General features: G+C 40.0%; 1 protein-coding gene across 5 annotated transcripts in view; it reads left to right on the top strand.

The window, feature by feature from the left end:
- arhgef28a (Rho guanine nucleotide exchange factor (GEF) 28a) overlaps window positions 1-17,867 on the top strand; it is a 53,242-nt gene that overhangs the window by 22,028 nt on the left and 13,347 nt on the right. For 2 of the 5 annotated variants that reach the window (XM_084935695.1, XM_084935694.1), the window contains exons 10-32: window positions 2,053-2,159; window positions 2,272-2,543; window positions 2,619-2,802; window positions 2,905-3,013; window positions 3,965-4,051; window positions 6,194-6,236; window positions 7,159-7,260; window positions 8,660-8,783; window positions 9,483-9,618; window positions 9,708-9,763; window positions 9,845-9,905; window positions 10,032-10,161; window positions 10,268-10,383; window positions 13,021-13,161; window positions 13,348-13,598; window positions 13,689-13,814; window positions 13,920-14,037; window positions 14,190-14,444; window positions 14,531-14,607; window positions 14,708-14,886; window positions 15,221-15,312; window positions 16,015-16,200; window positions 17,147-17,382. In XM_084935695.1, the coding sequence (XP_084791821.1) occupies window positions 2,053-2,159; window positions 2,272-2,543; window positions 2,619-2,802; window positions 2,905-3,013; window positions 3,965-4,051; window positions 6,194-6,236; window positions 7,159-7,260; window positions 8,660-8,783; window positions 9,483-9,618; window positions 9,708-9,763; window positions 9,845-9,905; window positions 10,032-10,161; window positions 10,268-10,383; window positions 13,021-13,161; window positions 13,348-13,598; window positions 13,689-13,814; window positions 13,920-14,037; window positions 14,190-14,444; window positions 14,531-14,607; window positions 14,708-14,886; window positions 15,221-15,312; window positions 16,015-16,200; window positions 17,147-17,382 (3,188 nt within the window). The remainder of the gene's footprint in view (window positions 1-2,052; window positions 2,160-2,271; window positions 2,544-2,618; window positions 2,803-2,904; window positions 3,014-3,964; window positions 4,052-6,193; window positions 6,237-7,158; window positions 7,261-8,659; window positions 8,784-9,482; window positions 9,619-9,707; window positions 9,764-9,844; window positions 9,906-10,031; window positions 10,162-10,267; window positions 10,384-13,020; window positions 13,162-13,347; window positions 13,599-13,688; window positions 13,815-13,919; window positions 14,038-14,189; window positions 14,445-14,530; window positions 14,608-14,707; window positions 14,887-15,220; window positions 15,313-16,014; window positions 16,201-17,146; window positions 17,383-17,867) is intronic. The other 3 variants (XM_084935697.1, XM_084935698.1, XM_084935699.1) reach the window with 3 other exon arrangements.

Below are 17,867 nucleotides of genomic sequence, written 5' to 3'. Positions count from 1 at the left end.
ATAAAAAAGTACCTAATGGTATGTTACCCACTGGTTCGTCTTGTTATGAAGACTTAAACTGAGCTTTTTTTGTGATTTTAGTGTTTTGAAACCCAAGCTGATGAGTATGGTATGGATCTGACTGTGAAAGAGCACCGCATGCTCATCGGCTAATGACTTATTCACATTATGAAATTCATGTTTTAGTCACTATAGTCTGAAACTAGTGATTGTCCTCTGGGAGTCATCACAAAAATGTCGATTGAGGTCACTTAAGGAGGGAGCACAGGACCATAGACCAATGTTTCTCAACCTTTTGGAGCCACTGCACATATTTCACATTAGAAAAATCACACGGCACACCACCAAACAAAAATGTCACAAAAAGCATATTGATCATTTTTCCCTGCGCACCAGGTAAAGCAGAATTGGCTCAGTTTGTCCCCATTATACCGTTTTTGCTTTCTTCTGGCCATTACTCATGCTAGGGACTTCATCTGGGTTGGAATTTTTTCCAGGACCCAGGTCAGATTGACTACTTTTTCTTTTCAAATATTTATCTATTGCTATTACGCGCTGTGTTTTCTCACTCACAGCTTGACTATTATATAATTTCTTCTTTGTCTTCTTCTGTTTTACTGGCAGTTATCAACCCATTTAATCAGAGCAGTTGTAGTTGTAGTACTAGTTGTACTGCCCTCTAGTGGAAGAGAATGTAATTGTTCTGCCCGTTATGCCGATTGCTTAGAGTACAAATCAGGTGGAACCAGATAATCTTCCACGACACACCTAATCATTTCTCATGGCACACCTATGTGCCGCGGCACTGTAATTGGGAAACACTGCCGTAGACTTCTATACAAGCAAAAGTCTGTATGCAGGAAAAGGTGTCGTCCCCTGCTGGTCATTAACTCCAAGATCGATTTCAAACCCAAGAGCTTAACGCAGTAAAGAGTTCCCTGCGTCAGCCTCCTAGAACTAACTGTTCCTTTCTACACAAACTCTGACCAGTCCTAAAGCCTCACTTCTGTCTAAATACCAATGTATGTAGTGTTTAGAAACTTTAAGCCAAAGTAGATATGAATGTTATGTCGCCCTAAAAAGAGATTATTAATTGGCAAAATAGCTCCCGAATGCCAGAGGCAGCACACGCAAACAGATCCTAACCATGTATAGGCTCAGTGACCAGAAAATGTCACAAAAAATTAATATGGCGACAAAAGGAAAACAGATCAGATTTGAAAGGTGAGATTAAGACAGAGATGCGTGCCTCTCTTCAGTGCCAAGCAGTCAATGAATTAAAAAAAAAAAGTCTAACAACTTCAACTCTGATTTCAAGTAGATTTATGACCTCTTACATTTTGAAAAAAAAACAAACCATGCACACGGATATAAAACTTTGGCAACATTGTTTCTTTTATTCTTCATCATTGGATTTTTATGAGCTCAAATCTAAAATCTAACCAAGGTCATTGCCTGTATTTCTGAACATTACTAAGAATGAGCGTTCATAAACACTGTGTTGACCTAGCACTTGAAGGAACGAGAGAGAGAGAGTGATAGTGAGCATGACTCAGTGCAAATCAGTAATCTGCTTTTTTTCCCCCCCTCAGAAAACAAACAGGCTGCCTGTAAGGATCATATGTGGAAGTTTCTATAAAAACAACCCCTTAAAGGTCATCACGTTTTTGCTTTATTCGTGTTAAGCCATGACATTTAAGCAATAGGATGACTGAATTATGGTTAAAAAAAGACTTCAAATAACAGAAAAAAGCAGGAGAGAGAAGCAAAAATGATTTAAAGGTCTATTTTGATGACATGCTTTTTTGACCACGTCATGGTGAAGTTTCCTTGATTTGTTTGTGTGGATAAGTCGCCTGATTATTTTATCCTGCCCTTGAGAGCCGTCTCTCTCTAGTTTCTGGCTGATGGGGCTGATGCTGGGAGGAATTATTGTAATCAAGAGTGTGCAGTAGTTGATCTTTACTAAGAAAGTGGTGTGTGTGTGTGACAAGAAGAAGTAGTCTGTTTGAATTATTCTAAACCAAAGTGAATCTCTTATGCTTGTCATAGTAAATGGAGATCGCATGCCGTCCAGTGAAGTACAGAGCCAGTTCACTCAGGAAGCTGCCCACCCTCTGCTCTCTGCGATCCACAGCAGCGGCCACACCATCGCACAGGTCATACGTCATTCTCTTTCTTTTTAGTTATAAAATTTCAGTTTTTGCTTTGCTGCTTAATAAATTTCTTTCTTTTTGCTCTTTCCTGTCCCGCCTTATGTTTTCACCTCAGGCGAATGATGTTGACATTAAATACAATGTCAGCGGAGTGACGAGGGACAGTACAGGGACAGATGGCAGTTTATGGGATACCATCAACTCGGAGGAAATTCTTTTAGCCACCGATACCCCTCCGCCCTTTTCAGAAGACTTCTACCCATCCTCTGCATCCGGCTCTCCCCTGCTTTCACCTGTCGATCTGGCCCTCACAAGGCTGATCCGTCCCGCCTCCTCCGAGCAGGCCGATCAGAGAGGGAGTCCACCAATGGAGACCTGTGACCTCAGGTATTAATCAGATGTCTTCTCCGGTGCGTTGTGAGTACCGATAGTGTCTAACTAATTTGTCATTTATAACTCCAGTCCCAGTCTGGTGGCTGTGGAAGTGGACAGTGAAGAAGAAAGTGCCGGGCCAAAGTCTCCACTTTCCCCGCTCTCATCAGATGTGGAGAGAAGTGAAGACAAAGAGGAAACTTTCCCTCTTCCCTCTCCTGATCTCACTTGCACCCGTAGCCAGTCTGCATCAGCATATGAACCCGCTTCACAAGTAATATACCATCCTCTTATTAAGTACTTCGGCTTATCCGTACATGAAGTGCTCTACAAGTTTTATACTGATGCTTTCAAACATTACTTGTTTCTCATGTAGGAACTGGTTGACGAGGGCCTTCGATTGCGATCATATTCCTACTCCTCCAAAATCAGCTTACGTCCGGCTCGTTTTACTCGAGATAACCAAGCCTCAGATATCAGCCCCGGTTAGTAACGCTCAGATCGTTGAGCATGATAAAAGTTTAACACATGACTAACAACATTTCCAATTAACCTTTTTATTTTGCTTTTTTTGTCTGTCACTGATGGGGTAGTCTCACATCATTGGTTGGTGAGAATTCTATTTAGCTAATTTTAAATTAGCTTTCAAGTGACAGATCAGCTGAACTAGATAGCCTTACAACTAATATAATGTACAGTCAACTCTAAGTAAATTAGTGGTTTGAATGGGAAATATGCTTGTTCACGTTCCTGCATTTGAGAACATTCAGCGTCTTGTCTGTATAGTAAATATATGTACAGAGAAAAAATATCTATCTTTATCTAAGGGTGGAAACAGCGGGTGTAAGCTAATCTACCTGCAACAGTTATAGTTCACAAATTAGCACGTTATGCATTGAATAAAAGGGGTGCTTATATGTGACAGACAAATTCTTGGCTGGAGTCAGTTATTTCTGGAGTCCTGACATCACAATGAGTGTACCAGACCTAGACAAGAAATAGTCTGGCAGAAAACTCCTGGAAAAACACAATTTATCATTTTTAAACAGTGTTCTTTGTGCGGACTAAACAAATTAGATGGATTTTGCTAGCTTCCAGCAGAGCCAGGCTAGCTGTTTCCTGTTAAAATGGTGAGCCAGCTGGTAACTGGCTGCTGCCTCCAGCTTCATATGAAATGCGTAGACATGACAGTAGCAACCGTTTGAAAAACAAAAACAAACAAACACTTTTTTCCCAAATGTCAATCAAAGTTTAAGGTTTTTCTTTACATAGTTGTTATTAGTAGTTTTTATTCAAAACTGTGTTTACAAAACTGAATGAAATAAAAGTTTAAGTACTGTTTAACAGCTTTTAGCTTAGAGTTGACTGTACATGCTGATAGTCTCAAGTGTCTTTAGTTAATCTATGAGCACTCCTCTATCCACTGTGCCCTGTAGATGCCGTGCACCACAGTGTCAGCCACAGCCGATCTCTTCTTCAGGCCCTCTCTCTGTCTAAATCTCTGTCTTTGCTCCACCCTGGTAGTAAGTACTGGACACCTGCAGCCGTCACATTGTGCTAAGGCCCAGCAAAGCCTGCATGCCACTGTCACTGTTAATGCTTGCATGTGTGTGGGAGGGGCGATTCAAGGTTATTATTGTAAACTGATTCAACTCTTAAAAAAAAAAGAAAGTCATAATTTGATAGAATTTTATATTGAAATTGGTGACAACATGGTAATAGTTTGGTAATAATGTGGAAAAAAGCAGTAATAGTCATATAATTCAATTTAATTTTAAATTAAATGTTATTTATATAGAGACAAATCACAACAATAGTTGCTTCAAGGCACTTTATATTGTAAGGTAAAGCCCAACAATAATACAGAGACAACCCCAACAATCGGATGACCCACTATTCGTAAGCACTTTGCGACAGTGGGAAGGAAAATAGTCCCATTTGCCTGGAAGAAACTTCCTGTGGAACCAGATGGCAGCAGACGGCTGCCCCTCTCTGAGCCTGTGAGTGGAGGCAGACAGCACAAAAGACACACTGTGAAAGAGGGCCATAATAATTAATGATTAAATTAATGATTAAATTCAGATTGGTGTATAAAAACAAGTGTGAAGGAAAAACAGTCAATGCATCATTGGAAGCCCCCAGCAGCCTGGCCTATTGCAGCGTAACTAAGCAAGGATTCAGGGACACCTGACCAAGCTCTTAACTTTTAATCCTAATCTTGAAGTAAAGAGGGTGTCTGTCTCTTAAATTCAACTGGGAGCTCAGAAGAGGGACCTGAAAGCTGAAGGCTCTGCCTCCCATTCTACCACAAGTACACTAGAAGTCTGAGAGCAAAGTGCTCCATTGGGATGATGCGGTACTATGATAGCTTGCTATTTACTATCAACTAAGGTTCGGTTGATATTGAGGAAAAAATGCAAATTGTCAGTGAGGGAAAACCAATTAGTAACAGTAACCTATAGTAATATTACATTGCCTGCTGGATGCGTATCATATTTAAATTCTTTTTTCCCCCACAAAGCACAAAAGTACAGTCTTTATTCGTGTGCAAAACATAAACTACTACAAAAGAAACATGAACCTGAAATTTGAGAATAGTTTCTACAATGACTGCCACTTCAACTTAGATGGCTTGGAGCATATCTGTCAATTTAATCTAACTCTAGAGAGTCAAAGAAATACTACCAAATAATGTTTGGGTCTTTGTTACTGACAGCCTTACTCTACTTGGCCACACACCAGTCTGCTGGAAAAGTTGATTCTTGGGTAGGGCATTGTTGCCTGGAATTTCTTTTTTGGCTTAAACTCTAAAACTGCCGCTAGAATGCATTTATTTTCTGTTATGCATTCACCAAATCACAACTGGTATTTCAACTTTTGAGAGGCTGCACCTTTCCCACAGATGGGCGTAGTTTTGTTGTCTTTGCAAATGCCCTCAATGCTTGAGTTTCTTCATTTGTTCATCATATTTTAATCATATACGTTAAACACTTAATAACACAACTTTATGCGATGTGACAAATCCAGAAAACATTTATTCTTGTTTTATACGGACTTTAGAAAAAACACATATTAACCTAAATATGTGTTTTTTCTGAATTAAAAAACCAGTAAAATGTAAAAATATACTCTAATGCTCCTCAATCAAAACACATAAAACAAGAAATTAGAAAGAAAGTTAAGATTAGAAAAAAAGAGAATTCAATTAGAATCACCAAACTGTAATAACCTTGGCTTGTCTTTGTGTCTGTGTATGGCTTTCGTAATCGCGACACAGCTTCGCTGTAATCAGAATGTTCAAGGGGAGCGCAAGAAGAATTCACATTTGCAGCCATTAAATAAAAGATGACTGCTTGTGGGTCTCTGACGGGTCAGCACTTGTGATTGTCTGTCTGTGCTACTGCTTTTCATATTATCATCCTGTCCTGATTTGATACCTGAGGACCATCTTTGTTGCTTTGCATAACAATTGTGTCTGTATTCAAATGTTGTCATATGAAACTGAACAGCTTCTCTAGAATGGAAATAAAATCTGATAAATCTGACAACAAAACTTGTTGCCTAGTCTAAATATTACTTTACCTGCTGTTTTTCTTGGGTTATCAATAATCTATTTTTTATTGTTTTCAACTTTAGCAACATCTGCCCCTTTTTTGTGTTCACAGAGCCAAGAGCCTCCAGTATATCAGATCAGTCTCATGAGAAAAGGTATTTATACTTTGCATTTAATTTACTCAACGTTATTAGGACTATTTTGTGTTCCAGGGTCTCTTTTCTGTCTCCTTTTGTTTCCTAGCACTAACTGATGTGACCTTTTTGGAGCTCTTAATTGAAAGTGCCGTATGCGTCAATAAATTTGCAATCCCAAGGGCAGCATATGTAGGTAACTATCATGACCAGGTTGCTTGGTGACAGCAGGCGCTCTGTGAACTTGGCTGCTGGTTTTTGTGAAGCTCTTTTGTCCTGATGACTCAGAGCCTTTTCTTTGGCATTACTGGTGTTTGATCTATTTTTTTTCTAGGGACAAAAGAGGTAGTGACGCAGAGATATCAATGTGACCCTGCTCTACACCCAACCTGATTTTTTTGTCAGTGTCACAAGGCTGCTCTGTGTTTTTCATCACTGAGTTGAAATGTTTATGATTTAAATATGAAAGCACAGTTTCCAGTTCTTCCATTAAAAAAGAAAAGCCAATTGATATTACTTATCAATCACTTTTAAGTGGACCTACTTTGCGCTTCAACTTTCTGGTTATGTGGATGTTTTATAACAATGGCAGATGCTCATAGTTTTGTATAATGATGACAAACTATGCAAAAGTAATCCCTGTGAGACAAATTCCTGGGATTCTGACTGCTCTAAACACTCACTCGCACAACTTTCCTTACTCTAGGATCTCTATGATGTCAAAGAGAGTAGATATCCTTAATGTGATCATCTCAGGAGCAGAGAGGGCCAATCTGATGTTCAGCTCTCCTGTTTACAAAAGAAAACTCTTGTTTTTTTTGTTTTGTTTTACCAAAGCCCAGTGTTGGATAAATAAGGATTATTTTGAACTGTGACTCATACAAAGCTACTCTAGTGGCAGAGAATATATAAACATGGTGTGTTATGGCGCTGTTCTTTACAGGGAGATCAAGTTTCGTAAGCGTGCCCAGTCTGCTGATGATGAAGGCAGCATGGAGCTGGCAGAGTCACTACAACATCTCACCCTGTCTGAGTTTCTCAAAGAGTATGTGGGGGATCCACCTCTGTTTGCCTGGTTCCGCGTCATTAACCATCCGACATAAAAGACTAACCGTTAAAAAACGTAACAAAACCTACAGCACGTGTACCTCCTGTCAACAAACCACATTTCCTCTAACAGCAGAGCAGTAACAGAATTAGGATCTTTTAACAATATGCACCGAATGTCTTTCTTTGTCATGCATGTCTCTAACTTCTAACAGTTCTTAGTTTTTTTTTTTAACTTGCTTTCACAGCAAAGTGTTGCAGAAATGGAGAACTTGTTTTTTGGGGGAAGTAATTATTTACTCTCTTACTGAATTTGAAGTTTTCTAACTGGCAACAGTCTCAATTTTTTTTTTGAATATCAACCAAAAAAAAGATTTGCTTGTCATAAGTATTTGATCCCCAAGCAAAACATGGCTTGGTACAATATAGATTCATTCATTGGTCTCTTAGTGCACTTGTGTCCTGTAACCTTCGCAGAAAAATAGCCCCAAAGCACAATGTTTCCACATCCATGCTTTACTGTGGAGATGGTGTTACTTGGATCATACCCAGCATTTCTCTGTCAAGCTGATGCCAAGGAGCTCGATTTTAGTTTCATCTGACCACAGCACTTTCTACCAAGCCTTCATTTATAAGGTCACTGGCAAACTTAGGAGAGGGCTTTAAATGTGACTTTTTAAGCAAGAGATCGTTGCAGTCATTGCGTTGTAGTGTGTTACTAGTGGTGTTCTTGATGACCCATTTCAGTCTTGTGCAGGTCTACAATCTTCTCCATGACGTCCTTTGACAGCTCACTGGCCAGGCCCATGGTGGTGGAGAAGTTAGAATGAAAAAACTGGTTGACATCAGGAGAATGTGTAATTGACTGAGTGATTGTAATCCACAGTGAGAATTCTGGCTATAGGGAGATCGAATATTTATTTCACCCAATAACATCCAGATCAGTTTATAACTCTTGACATATTTTTTTTTCTAAATTTTTGTTCGATATTCTGTCTCTTTGCTTTAAAAGGAAACCACCATAAAAGTTAGAGAATGTTTGTTTGACAAATTCAACAAGGGATCAAATAATTATTTCCCCCACTGTAGGTAACAGAAATGTTTGTACAGTCTTTTATTTCAGTTCCTGTCCCTAACAGAAACACGCTGCACAGTATCAGCTGAAACGCTATTTTGTCACGTCATGTATCCGTTAGGTTTGCAGACTTTTTGCATGTAAGAGTGTGTGCACCTCAACAAACCTGTCATGCTTGGTATACTTTTGTTGACTCAGGAATAAGGAAATCAGATCACCGTGACTAATTTATGTCTTCAATCCAGTTAGTAAGCAGAACACACACACACACAAAAAAAAATAAATAATAATAACTGCATTACTTACATCAACCTGTCTACAGAATTGAAGAGGAGGAGTTGGATAAATACAACATTCCAGCCAAAACGGAGTCGGAGAAGTACAAAGTCATCCGCACATTCAGTTTTCTCAAGAGCAGGATGTCCAGTACACGTAACAAAAGCAAGGTAAACCCCAGCCACAAAGAGTCCTGCTGTTACACCTATAAACGTTTTACTTACAACAACAATGTAAAGAATAACTCGCATAACTTCACCTTGTTGTAGATTAAAGCTGGCTTTAGCTACAACATGAAACTCTCAGTCTAATACCTTAAAAGGGCATGCAGTATTTTCAGGTGTTTGCTCTGTAGACCTTGGTGTGATGAAATCCGTAGATTAAAGGATCATTCGTGTTGTTCTTGTGAGCCTATTTATGTCATTGGGTGATTCCCACGTCTAGACTCAAGTCTTTGCTTTCTGAGAGACACGAACCAGGAAATGTTTCTGGGAAGCACTCAAGGTCAGAGGGACAGACCAAACATGTCCAGCTTCTTTCCTTTTTAATGATTAATCCCCTGTTGTTGAGTCAGCACAGAGAGTGGAAGCCCTCCCTGCTTGTGTCTGTTGTTTACACCACGCTTCATTTCCGTGTCAGTGGACTTTCTTACGGTTTGGAAAAAGGCGGGTCCTCCTGGTGGCCTCATTTATCCGCTCGCATGCTGGAGAGTTTACCCTGCAAATAGAAACTTTCACAAAGATGTTTATCGTCTTTTGTATTAAGTCCTGCATGGGCTTGAGTTTATAGGTGTAACTGTCAGTCACGTTTCGCCTCGCGTATGTATGGCCTCTTTGTTGACTCCAATGTCTCTGGCGTGGCTTTCAAAGGGGAAAGGGAAGGACAGAGAAGGCAAGGACAGGCAGCCGAATGGACATCGCTTTGCGACAGGGTCCTGTTTAGGCCCCACGGTGTGTGTGGTGTGTGACAAACCAGCTTCTGGAAAGGACCTACTACATTGCTCAAGTTGGTAAAACTTAAATTCCAACCAGCATTTATATTAATTTAATCTTCATGTATAAAAACTTTAAAATTGTGTTTTTTTTCCATCACAGCTTGCACTGCGATTGTCCATAAGGGCTGTAAGGAATCTGTCCCCCCGTGTTTAAAGGTGAGTCTTAGCCTAAAGCAGATCGTCCGTTTGTTGGTTGTTTATGTGCTGTAAGCAGACTCCCTCATTTGTATTACTTAGAAACATCAGGAAAAATATGCCGTGTCCATGGTGAAGAACAGGACAGCATCCCTTCCACAGAGTGAGTTTACAACACTTGGTCGCCAGTGATTTTAACCATGTCATGCAAGAGTTTCCTGTTTATAAAACTTGGGATGATTATTGTTATCTAGGCTAATTTGCTTTGCTATCCCGTCACCCCCCTCAGACTTCACAGTGAGAGACAGCCCTTCTCACTCAGTGATCCCCACTTCTACCTCTCTACCCGTCATGACTCCCAAGGAGAAGAAGGACGCCGTGTCGCAGTCTCTCTCACGAAGTTTCCCCAACGTGGAAAGGTTATTAATCTTTATCTTTTACACAATTTGTTGTGGTAACATTCATTAAAAAAAAGAAAAAAATAACGATAAGTAGCGATTGTTTGTGTTTTTCCTCTTGGTACAGCCAACTCATTGAGAGTTCAGAGACAGAGTCCGATACCCTGAAGCTGAGCAGCCAATCCGAAGAGCTCCTGCCAACTCCAGTGTCTTCCACCTCCACCGAGTCGTCCTTTGGAGAGGGTAAGGTATGAATAGGGCTTGTTGTTTAAAAGACCCAAAAAGAAACAGATCAGTTTCTGTTTCATTGTTTGCTGCTGCAAGAAAAAGCTGATCAGTGCAGTTTAAAAGGTCAAACTGTAAGAATATTTTTCAGAAACTGAAAGTATTTTTTTTATGGGGGACAAAGGCATATAAGTTGCTGAGTAGGCATCACAGTTCCTCCCATTACTGTAGATTAAAACAGGAAATGTTTGGAAGCAGATGGGTGTTCAAAGAATAATTGGAAAACATTCCTATTTTCTAAAGTATTATATTATAATATTACTGTAAAAAAGTAGCTTTCCACCCATTTTTGATCATTATATTTGACTTTTAAATAGAAACAACGAATAGAAATTCTATTCAAATAGAATAGCTGTAGGAAAGGTGTGATAAAGGCGCGTTCAGGATCCCCAAATACAAAAAAAATTGTATGTAACAGCGAAATGCATATTTAAATACTAACTTTAAGGTTTTTTAAGGTTTTTTTTTTAAAAAACCGTACGAGAGAAGATGCTTTGGGGAAGAAAATGTACTGAAATTTAGTGTGTGTCAGACAAGTCTCAGATTTACACAGCTTTAGTGAACCATTAACATGCATTCCACAGTCTGTAAATAAATCAGGGGTCTTCCACTGTTTTTAGACTTTTATATTCACAGGGCAGTTATCCTTACCAACTCTGAGACGCACTTATAGCGTAGATCTAGTAAAGTTTTGAGTGGCACTTTTAATTTTTACCCAAAACTTTCTCCTTAAACTTGGGAAAACATTCTCCAAAATTATTCTTAGTTTTTTATAACCTTGTAAAAATACAAATAATATTTTAAAATGTTATTGCCTAACCAGAAATATTATAGTTTTGTATTTAATTAATTACTTATTAGTTAATGTTTTTTTTTTTTCATTTTGACTTTTTGTTTTGAATCCACTTTAGTCCAGAGTGGAATTTCTTGTTAAATTTCAGTCTTTATTGTTTAAAAATGTTGAGTTTTAGTTTCGTTTCTATTAGTTTCAGTGTTAGTATTAATCTTTTGAATTATTAAGATTTTGTGCCAGATTTTTTTGTGTTATTTATGTTTAACGTTCAGTGTTTATCGAAGCATTTGTAAAATCTTTTGTGAATTCCAACTTTCAGCCAAACCATTAGTGGAAATGGTGGTTGCACTATTTTTCAATTTTCCAGAATATCATAGCAATTTGTCCAATATTTGAAATGCATTTATCCTTTTTCTTAACCACTTAACTAGTGCAGGGTCACAGAGGGAATAGTGACACCCTGGAGTGTGTGCCAGTCCATCAAAGGGCTAACACAGAGGGATAGACAGCTAGCCAATTTATGCACACCAGTTAAACTAATATTTAAGTGAGGATTTTAATCTGTAATGCCCCCCTCAACTTGGATTTGTAAAGTTAGAGCAGCCCTTATTTTTCTGTCTTTGCTAATGAAATGCACTAAGCTCAGAGTTCCAACATCTGACTTTAGAGGATTTTTCTTGCTTAAACATTTAAGTACCTCTTGATCCTTTGTAACAAGTTAGAATCAGAATCAGAATACTAATACTAATATTAATCCCGAAGGAAATTATGGGTTACAGCACGCTAATGGCGCATGCACACTTATAAAGGAACCTTCTGACCAAACTTTACACAATCAACACATTGGGAAGACATGTCAGAGAGGTAGGCTGATAGGAAAAGACAACGAAAATACATAACATGAAGTGAGAGGAGGAAAAAAAAACCTCCACTCAGACTGAGCTCCTAATGGGAGAACAGTTTGATAACAGAAAAAAAACACCCCAGCACAAAAAGCACATGACTATCAATACACCATAGAAACACAAGACAAGCAACAGGAGCGGGTAAAAGGGTGAGAGAGAGCCGGTGTAGACAGCGCATCCGGTCCTGCAGCATGTCTGCGCTGGTCCAGTCGACCGCCATCTTCCCCGGGAGGGGACAAGCATCGAAGGCGTTTGGAAAGGGAGGGGGGATGAGTGTGTATCAGTGTATGTGTATGTGTGTCCAGAGCAGCCGAAAGTAACATATAGTCACTAAACTTGACTTGTTTTGGTCTGATGGCATCTGAGGATCGTTTACACGAAGGATTACGAGGTACCCAGTGCTGCTAGGATCAACTGAAGATCAAAAATGTGATCCCAGACTTTCGCATGTGAAGACTTTAAGTGTGGATTATTGTATAATCTGTCTCCAACAACTTCTCTGTGATTCCCTCTAAATCTCAGGCCTCACTGATGTCCTGCAGGTGGTTTCAGAACACTGTACTGTGAAGCTTTTTTTCACTGTTATCATCTTGTGGGGAGAACATTATAACCTGCACTTTGTTGACATTCTCATAACATTTTGTAGTTCAAGGTTACGCTATTAAATCGTACAGAAACATGTGAGATAAGAAGCATCCAAACTTTCTTTTATCAATCAATTAAAATGCTGAACAGTTAAAAAGTTGAACACCTTGTTAGAACTTGCAGGTGTCATTTTGTCAAATTTGTGGGGAAAGAAGCTAGGGAGTCTCTTTTTACTAAATAAAATGTTACAGAAAATAAACAAAACTGACTGAAAGAAATGAAAGTGATTCGTATGCCTCTTTCCATCTGCAGACTGCACAGACTCATACATCCACAGTGACATATCAGCTGATTCTGTGGAATATGAAGCTGAATCATGGAGCCTGACGGTTGAGCACAAGTTCTGCAAGAAGCAAGACAAACGAGCTGTCAAGAGGCAGGATGTAATCTATGGTAAGCAGATGTTGCTGTTGTGAAAGGCGTCTCCTGGAATGCTTTACTTTCTGCATGTGTCAGGATTTCATATGTAAAAGTGTCAAACCACAGAGAACTGTTTTAAGACTGAGTAAGAGATTCAGCTTTTTATTGGCATTATTTAGCACATGTCCCAAATCTAACACCTCCCCCACCCTGATCCAGAGTTGATGCAGACCGAGCTTCATCACCTGCAAACTCTGCACATCATGGCCGAGATTTTCCGGCGAGGCATGAGACAAGAAGTGCAGCTGGACACCGAAGCGGTGGAGCGAGTCTTCCCCTGTCTGGACCAGCTGCTCCTCTTTCACCACGCCTTCTTTTCCGCCATGAAGGAACGGCGACACAGCTCGACCCAGCCTCAGGGCCACAGGAACTACCTCATCCAGAGAATAGGAGACATCTTGCTCCAGCAGGTTAGCTGGTGTTCATGGGTATACCTTTGTCTCAGGTGTGGTTAGACCGGATTAGGTCATGTTTGAGTTGCCTGGTTCTACTTTTTGCAGTTCACGGATGAGAACGGGGAGAAGATGAAGCAGGTATACGGGGAATTCTGCAGCCGCCATAATGAAGCTGTCAGCTTTTTCAAAGAGCTCCAACAACATAACAAAAGATTTCAGACCTTCATCAGGGTATTTAACGTTTGTGTCATGCTTTCAAAAATCATTAAATTAAAATAGACTCACTCCCTTTCACCTCACTAGATCTTTCATAATTACTATACTTCATTTTTAAAGCAACAAGGGAATAATTCTTTGGTGCGACGGAGGGAAATCCCAGAGTGCATCTTGCTGGTAACCCAAAGGATTACAAAGTACCCAGTGCTGCTAGAGAGGATCCTACACTATACTCAAGGTCAGTCATCTACTGCCCTCTGCTGGCTACAGGCTCTTATGATTACTAAACCTAGGTGTTGGGGGGACAAAAAATAAAACCTTACTTTAGTTGAAAAAAACAAGAAAACCCTCTTTTTTTTCTTTTTGTTTTTCCTTTGCTCTGACCATCAGAGGAAACAGAGGAGCACCCAGACCTTTCGAAAGCCCTGGCTCACATTCGAGAGGTGATAGCAGCCGTGGACATGAGGGTCAGCGAATACGAACGGCACCAGAGGTTACAGGAAGTCTTTAATCGCATGGAGAACCGCAGCGCAGCTAAGCTGAAGAGCGGACACACCTTCCGCAAGCAGGATATGATCGGACCCGGACAAGTGCTCAAACACCAGGGGGTGCTCCTGTGGAAGACTGCCACCGGGCGACTCAAAGGTGATAAATGATACTTAGAAGTTCATGTGTCATTTTTGCATCCTATCGGATCTAACTGTTTTTCTACCCGTCGTTATTTTGCCCAGACGTCCTGGCGCTGCTACTCACAGACACGCTCATCTTCCTCCAAGAAAAAGACCAGAAGTACACATTTGCAACTGTGGTACGCATTCAGTAAAGAAATCAGTAATAAACACTGCACCGTGTAAGGATGATTGATGTTTTGTTTTGTTTTTTTTCTCCATGCTTTAAATGTGTTAAAGGACCAGAAGCCTCCAGTGATTCCACTACAGAAGTTAATAGTTCGGGAAGTAGCGAACGAAGAGAGAGGGATGTTTCTGATAAGCGCCTCAGCGGCTGGACCAGAAATGTATGAGGTCCACACGTCGTCCAAAGAGGACCGAAACACATGGATGAGGCTCATTAGAGAGGCCGTAGAGAGGTGTGTATGAGGCCCTTGCCTGAGCCTGGTTCTGCCAGAGGTTTCTTCCTCCTAAAAGGGAGTTTTTCCTTCCCACCGTCACCAGATTCTTGCTCATTCGGGTTTGTTTGATTGTTGGGGTTTTCTCTGTATTATTGTAGGGTCTCTACCTTACAATATAAAGCACCTTGAGGTGTCTGTTGTTGTAATTTGGTGCTATATAAATAAAACTAAACTGAATTAAATTACAGTTTAAATTGTGGGGAAAAGGAGGATTTTGAGAACTGAATACACAGATTTTATGATGTGTACACATTTGCCTGCCTGACCTGATTTAACTGTCACTTCTGTTCAGCTGTCCGGAGGACGAAGAGGAATACACAAGTGAATCGGACGAGGAGAAGCGAGCTGCCGAGGCTCGTTTTCAGAAGATCCAAAAGCTACAAGGTATTTTTAACCATTTTGTTTGGGGTGTTTTTCCTATTGACTGTAATTATGTTAAATGTAGATTTATTACAGGGTTGTTTTGTTTCAGATGCTTTGACACTTTTCTCTCAATGCTGCTGTTTTGGCTCTGCAGATGCATTTCTCTTAAAATGTTAAAACACTGCAGATGAACTGCCAAAGGTTCTTAACTTGCCCGCTGCCTTTTATGGATTTGTCAAAATGATTTTTGCATCTATTGTAATGGAAAAATGTTACATTGTTATAACTTTGTTGCACTTAAGCTCTAAAAGATGCTTTACAGTCTGATGACTTGCACATGTTGGCTCAGCATATTTGTGACTGTTAGATGGACTATTTGCTGTTCATTGAGCTGCAAATGAATTGATGCTCACATATTATCAAGAGTAAAAATATTGAGCGTATAGAAGCATTTTTAAAGACTGAAGCATCTCTGAATGGTTTCAATTACACCACGCTGAGTGTCGTCTCTTGCCTAAATGTTCTAAAATATTTGCAAACACTAATAACAAGTAAAGCTTGTTCTGAAGTGCTAAAGTAACAGACTGTTCTGAAGAGTTTCACACATGATTTGGCTACGTTCAGCTGTCATTTAAGAAATGAGCCAAAGCAACTGAGAAAAACTGTAAACATAGTAGCTGTTAACATTTTACGCTCTTTGAACTACATGAACTCTTGTACCAGAGAGCCTGACGAGCCAGGACCAGCAGATCTGCTCTAGCCTGGCGGAGAAGCTGCAGATCTACGCACAGCTCTCTGTTCTGAGTGGGAGGATGGAGGCTTCGCTAGCTGAACCGCGACTGCTGGTGCAGCCACACTCAGAGGAGCTTCCCCAGGCTGCTGCGCTGCTGACCGCTGCGCTGCAAGAAGGTGAAACTTTCACATGCACTGCACACTTCAGCAAACATATTTTCATATCCACAGTGTTCTCAACTTACAGTACTCCTTATAGTACTTATAAAAATCCTAAACAGTTATTGAAAAGCTTTTGTAAAACCCCTTGAATTGAAGCTGAGAGTTTGCACTTGATCACATCTTGATCATTTAATTAAAAAATCTACTGTAGCAATACAGTACAGAGGAAAAATATCCAAAAACCTATGTTCCTAATTCCTTTATTTTTGTGTTTTAGATCGTCAAACGAGTTTTAATATCAGGTCAAATGAATGTAAATAATGAAGTTAAAATACATGTCATTGTCTTTTATCTAACTACAGTCCCCTTTGCATTTATGTGTTAATCAAGGACTCCAGCATGTGTACGAGTGTATGAGATGAAGCAAAAATAGGTCAACAACATTCATAAACATAAAGAGCAATACATGCAAAAAGAAGAAACATATTTACACTGTAAGAATAAATCAGAAAATCACAAATATAAGTAAGAGATATAAATAATCTTAGCAAGCTAGCTCTAGCTCTTGGTATTGCAGCTTTCATATTTAAAGAGGTGCAAAAAATGCATGATGCTAAGCAGCACGGCAGGCAGCAGCTGTTGTTTTAGCTTAATTTCCATGGGATCAAAGTAACGTCTTTGGTGCTAGGTTGAAAGGGGTTTTTTTCTTTTTGTTCCACACACCCTGTAATCCAATACATGATGAATAAACCCATTTTAGGAAAATTCATAAAGTATGAGATGCTGGCGCTTTAATTTAACAGTTACATGATTTTTAAAAGGCCAACGGTTCCGGCGAGAAAACGTGGATTATGTTCTTACAACAAAATTGAACTGTTGATGGCTTTAGTTGATTCAGTAATGTTGTTACTGATCTTACTAGTTTGAGTTTTACACTTGTCCCATCTGGTTTTTTTTCCAGCTGAGAACCTAAAGGCCATGTTACCGTCCAAGGCCCGTTCACCATCGAGTCACAGCCAGAACTCTGACACAGACTCCGTGTTTCCTGTCAGCCCTGCCGTACCCGTCGAGCCCTCAGACTCATTGGAGGTCTCGCCTGAAGACCCTCGGGGCAGCGAGGGGAGCTGGCCTGAGACCTTTGTATTTCAGTCCACAACTGACTTTCAAAAAGACAATCGAGGCGACGTTGACTTGAAGGTACGCAACCTGCTGTTTAAAATGTGTGCTGTGACTTCACCATATAAACAGAGAAGATAATTGCTTTTTGAGTTAAATATTGATGCAGATATCAGGAGGCAATGCCTCCCTCGCTGCTGTACTGCAGAGGTAACGTGTTCCCTGCATCTGAGCACGGCTTCTTTCCACGTCTTTACAGATGTGTGGCTCAAGATTGTTGCTTTAATAATTCAGTGCAGTCTATTAGAATTACATTTTGGCCTTAATCTAATGAATCATTGATAAGTTCATAATAAAGGAAGTCCATTTAGTTTCCTGAGGTATGGCAGCATTAAATATTGATATGGGGACTTATTCCAATAACCATGCAACAGCCTTGCTGCTCTTTGCAGCTTTCTGTGGCCTGTGAGGTAAATTACTCTGATAAGAGAGAGTGATAATTTAACCCTAAACAATGTGGTGACATTCCACGCATGGCCTCCAGGGGGCACAGGTGTTCTGTCAAT

The sequence above is a fragment of the Perissodus microlepis genome, chromosome 7 (assembly GCF_051167445.1).
Source record: "Perissodus microlepis isolate ML-2025 ecotype Zambia chromosome 7, ASM5116744v1, whole genome shotgun sequence".
Lineage (NCBI taxonomy): Eukaryota > Metazoa > Chordata > Actinopteri > Cichliformes > Cichlidae > Perissodus > Perissodus microlepis.
This window is presented reverse-complemented; position numbering and strand designations above follow the sequence as displayed.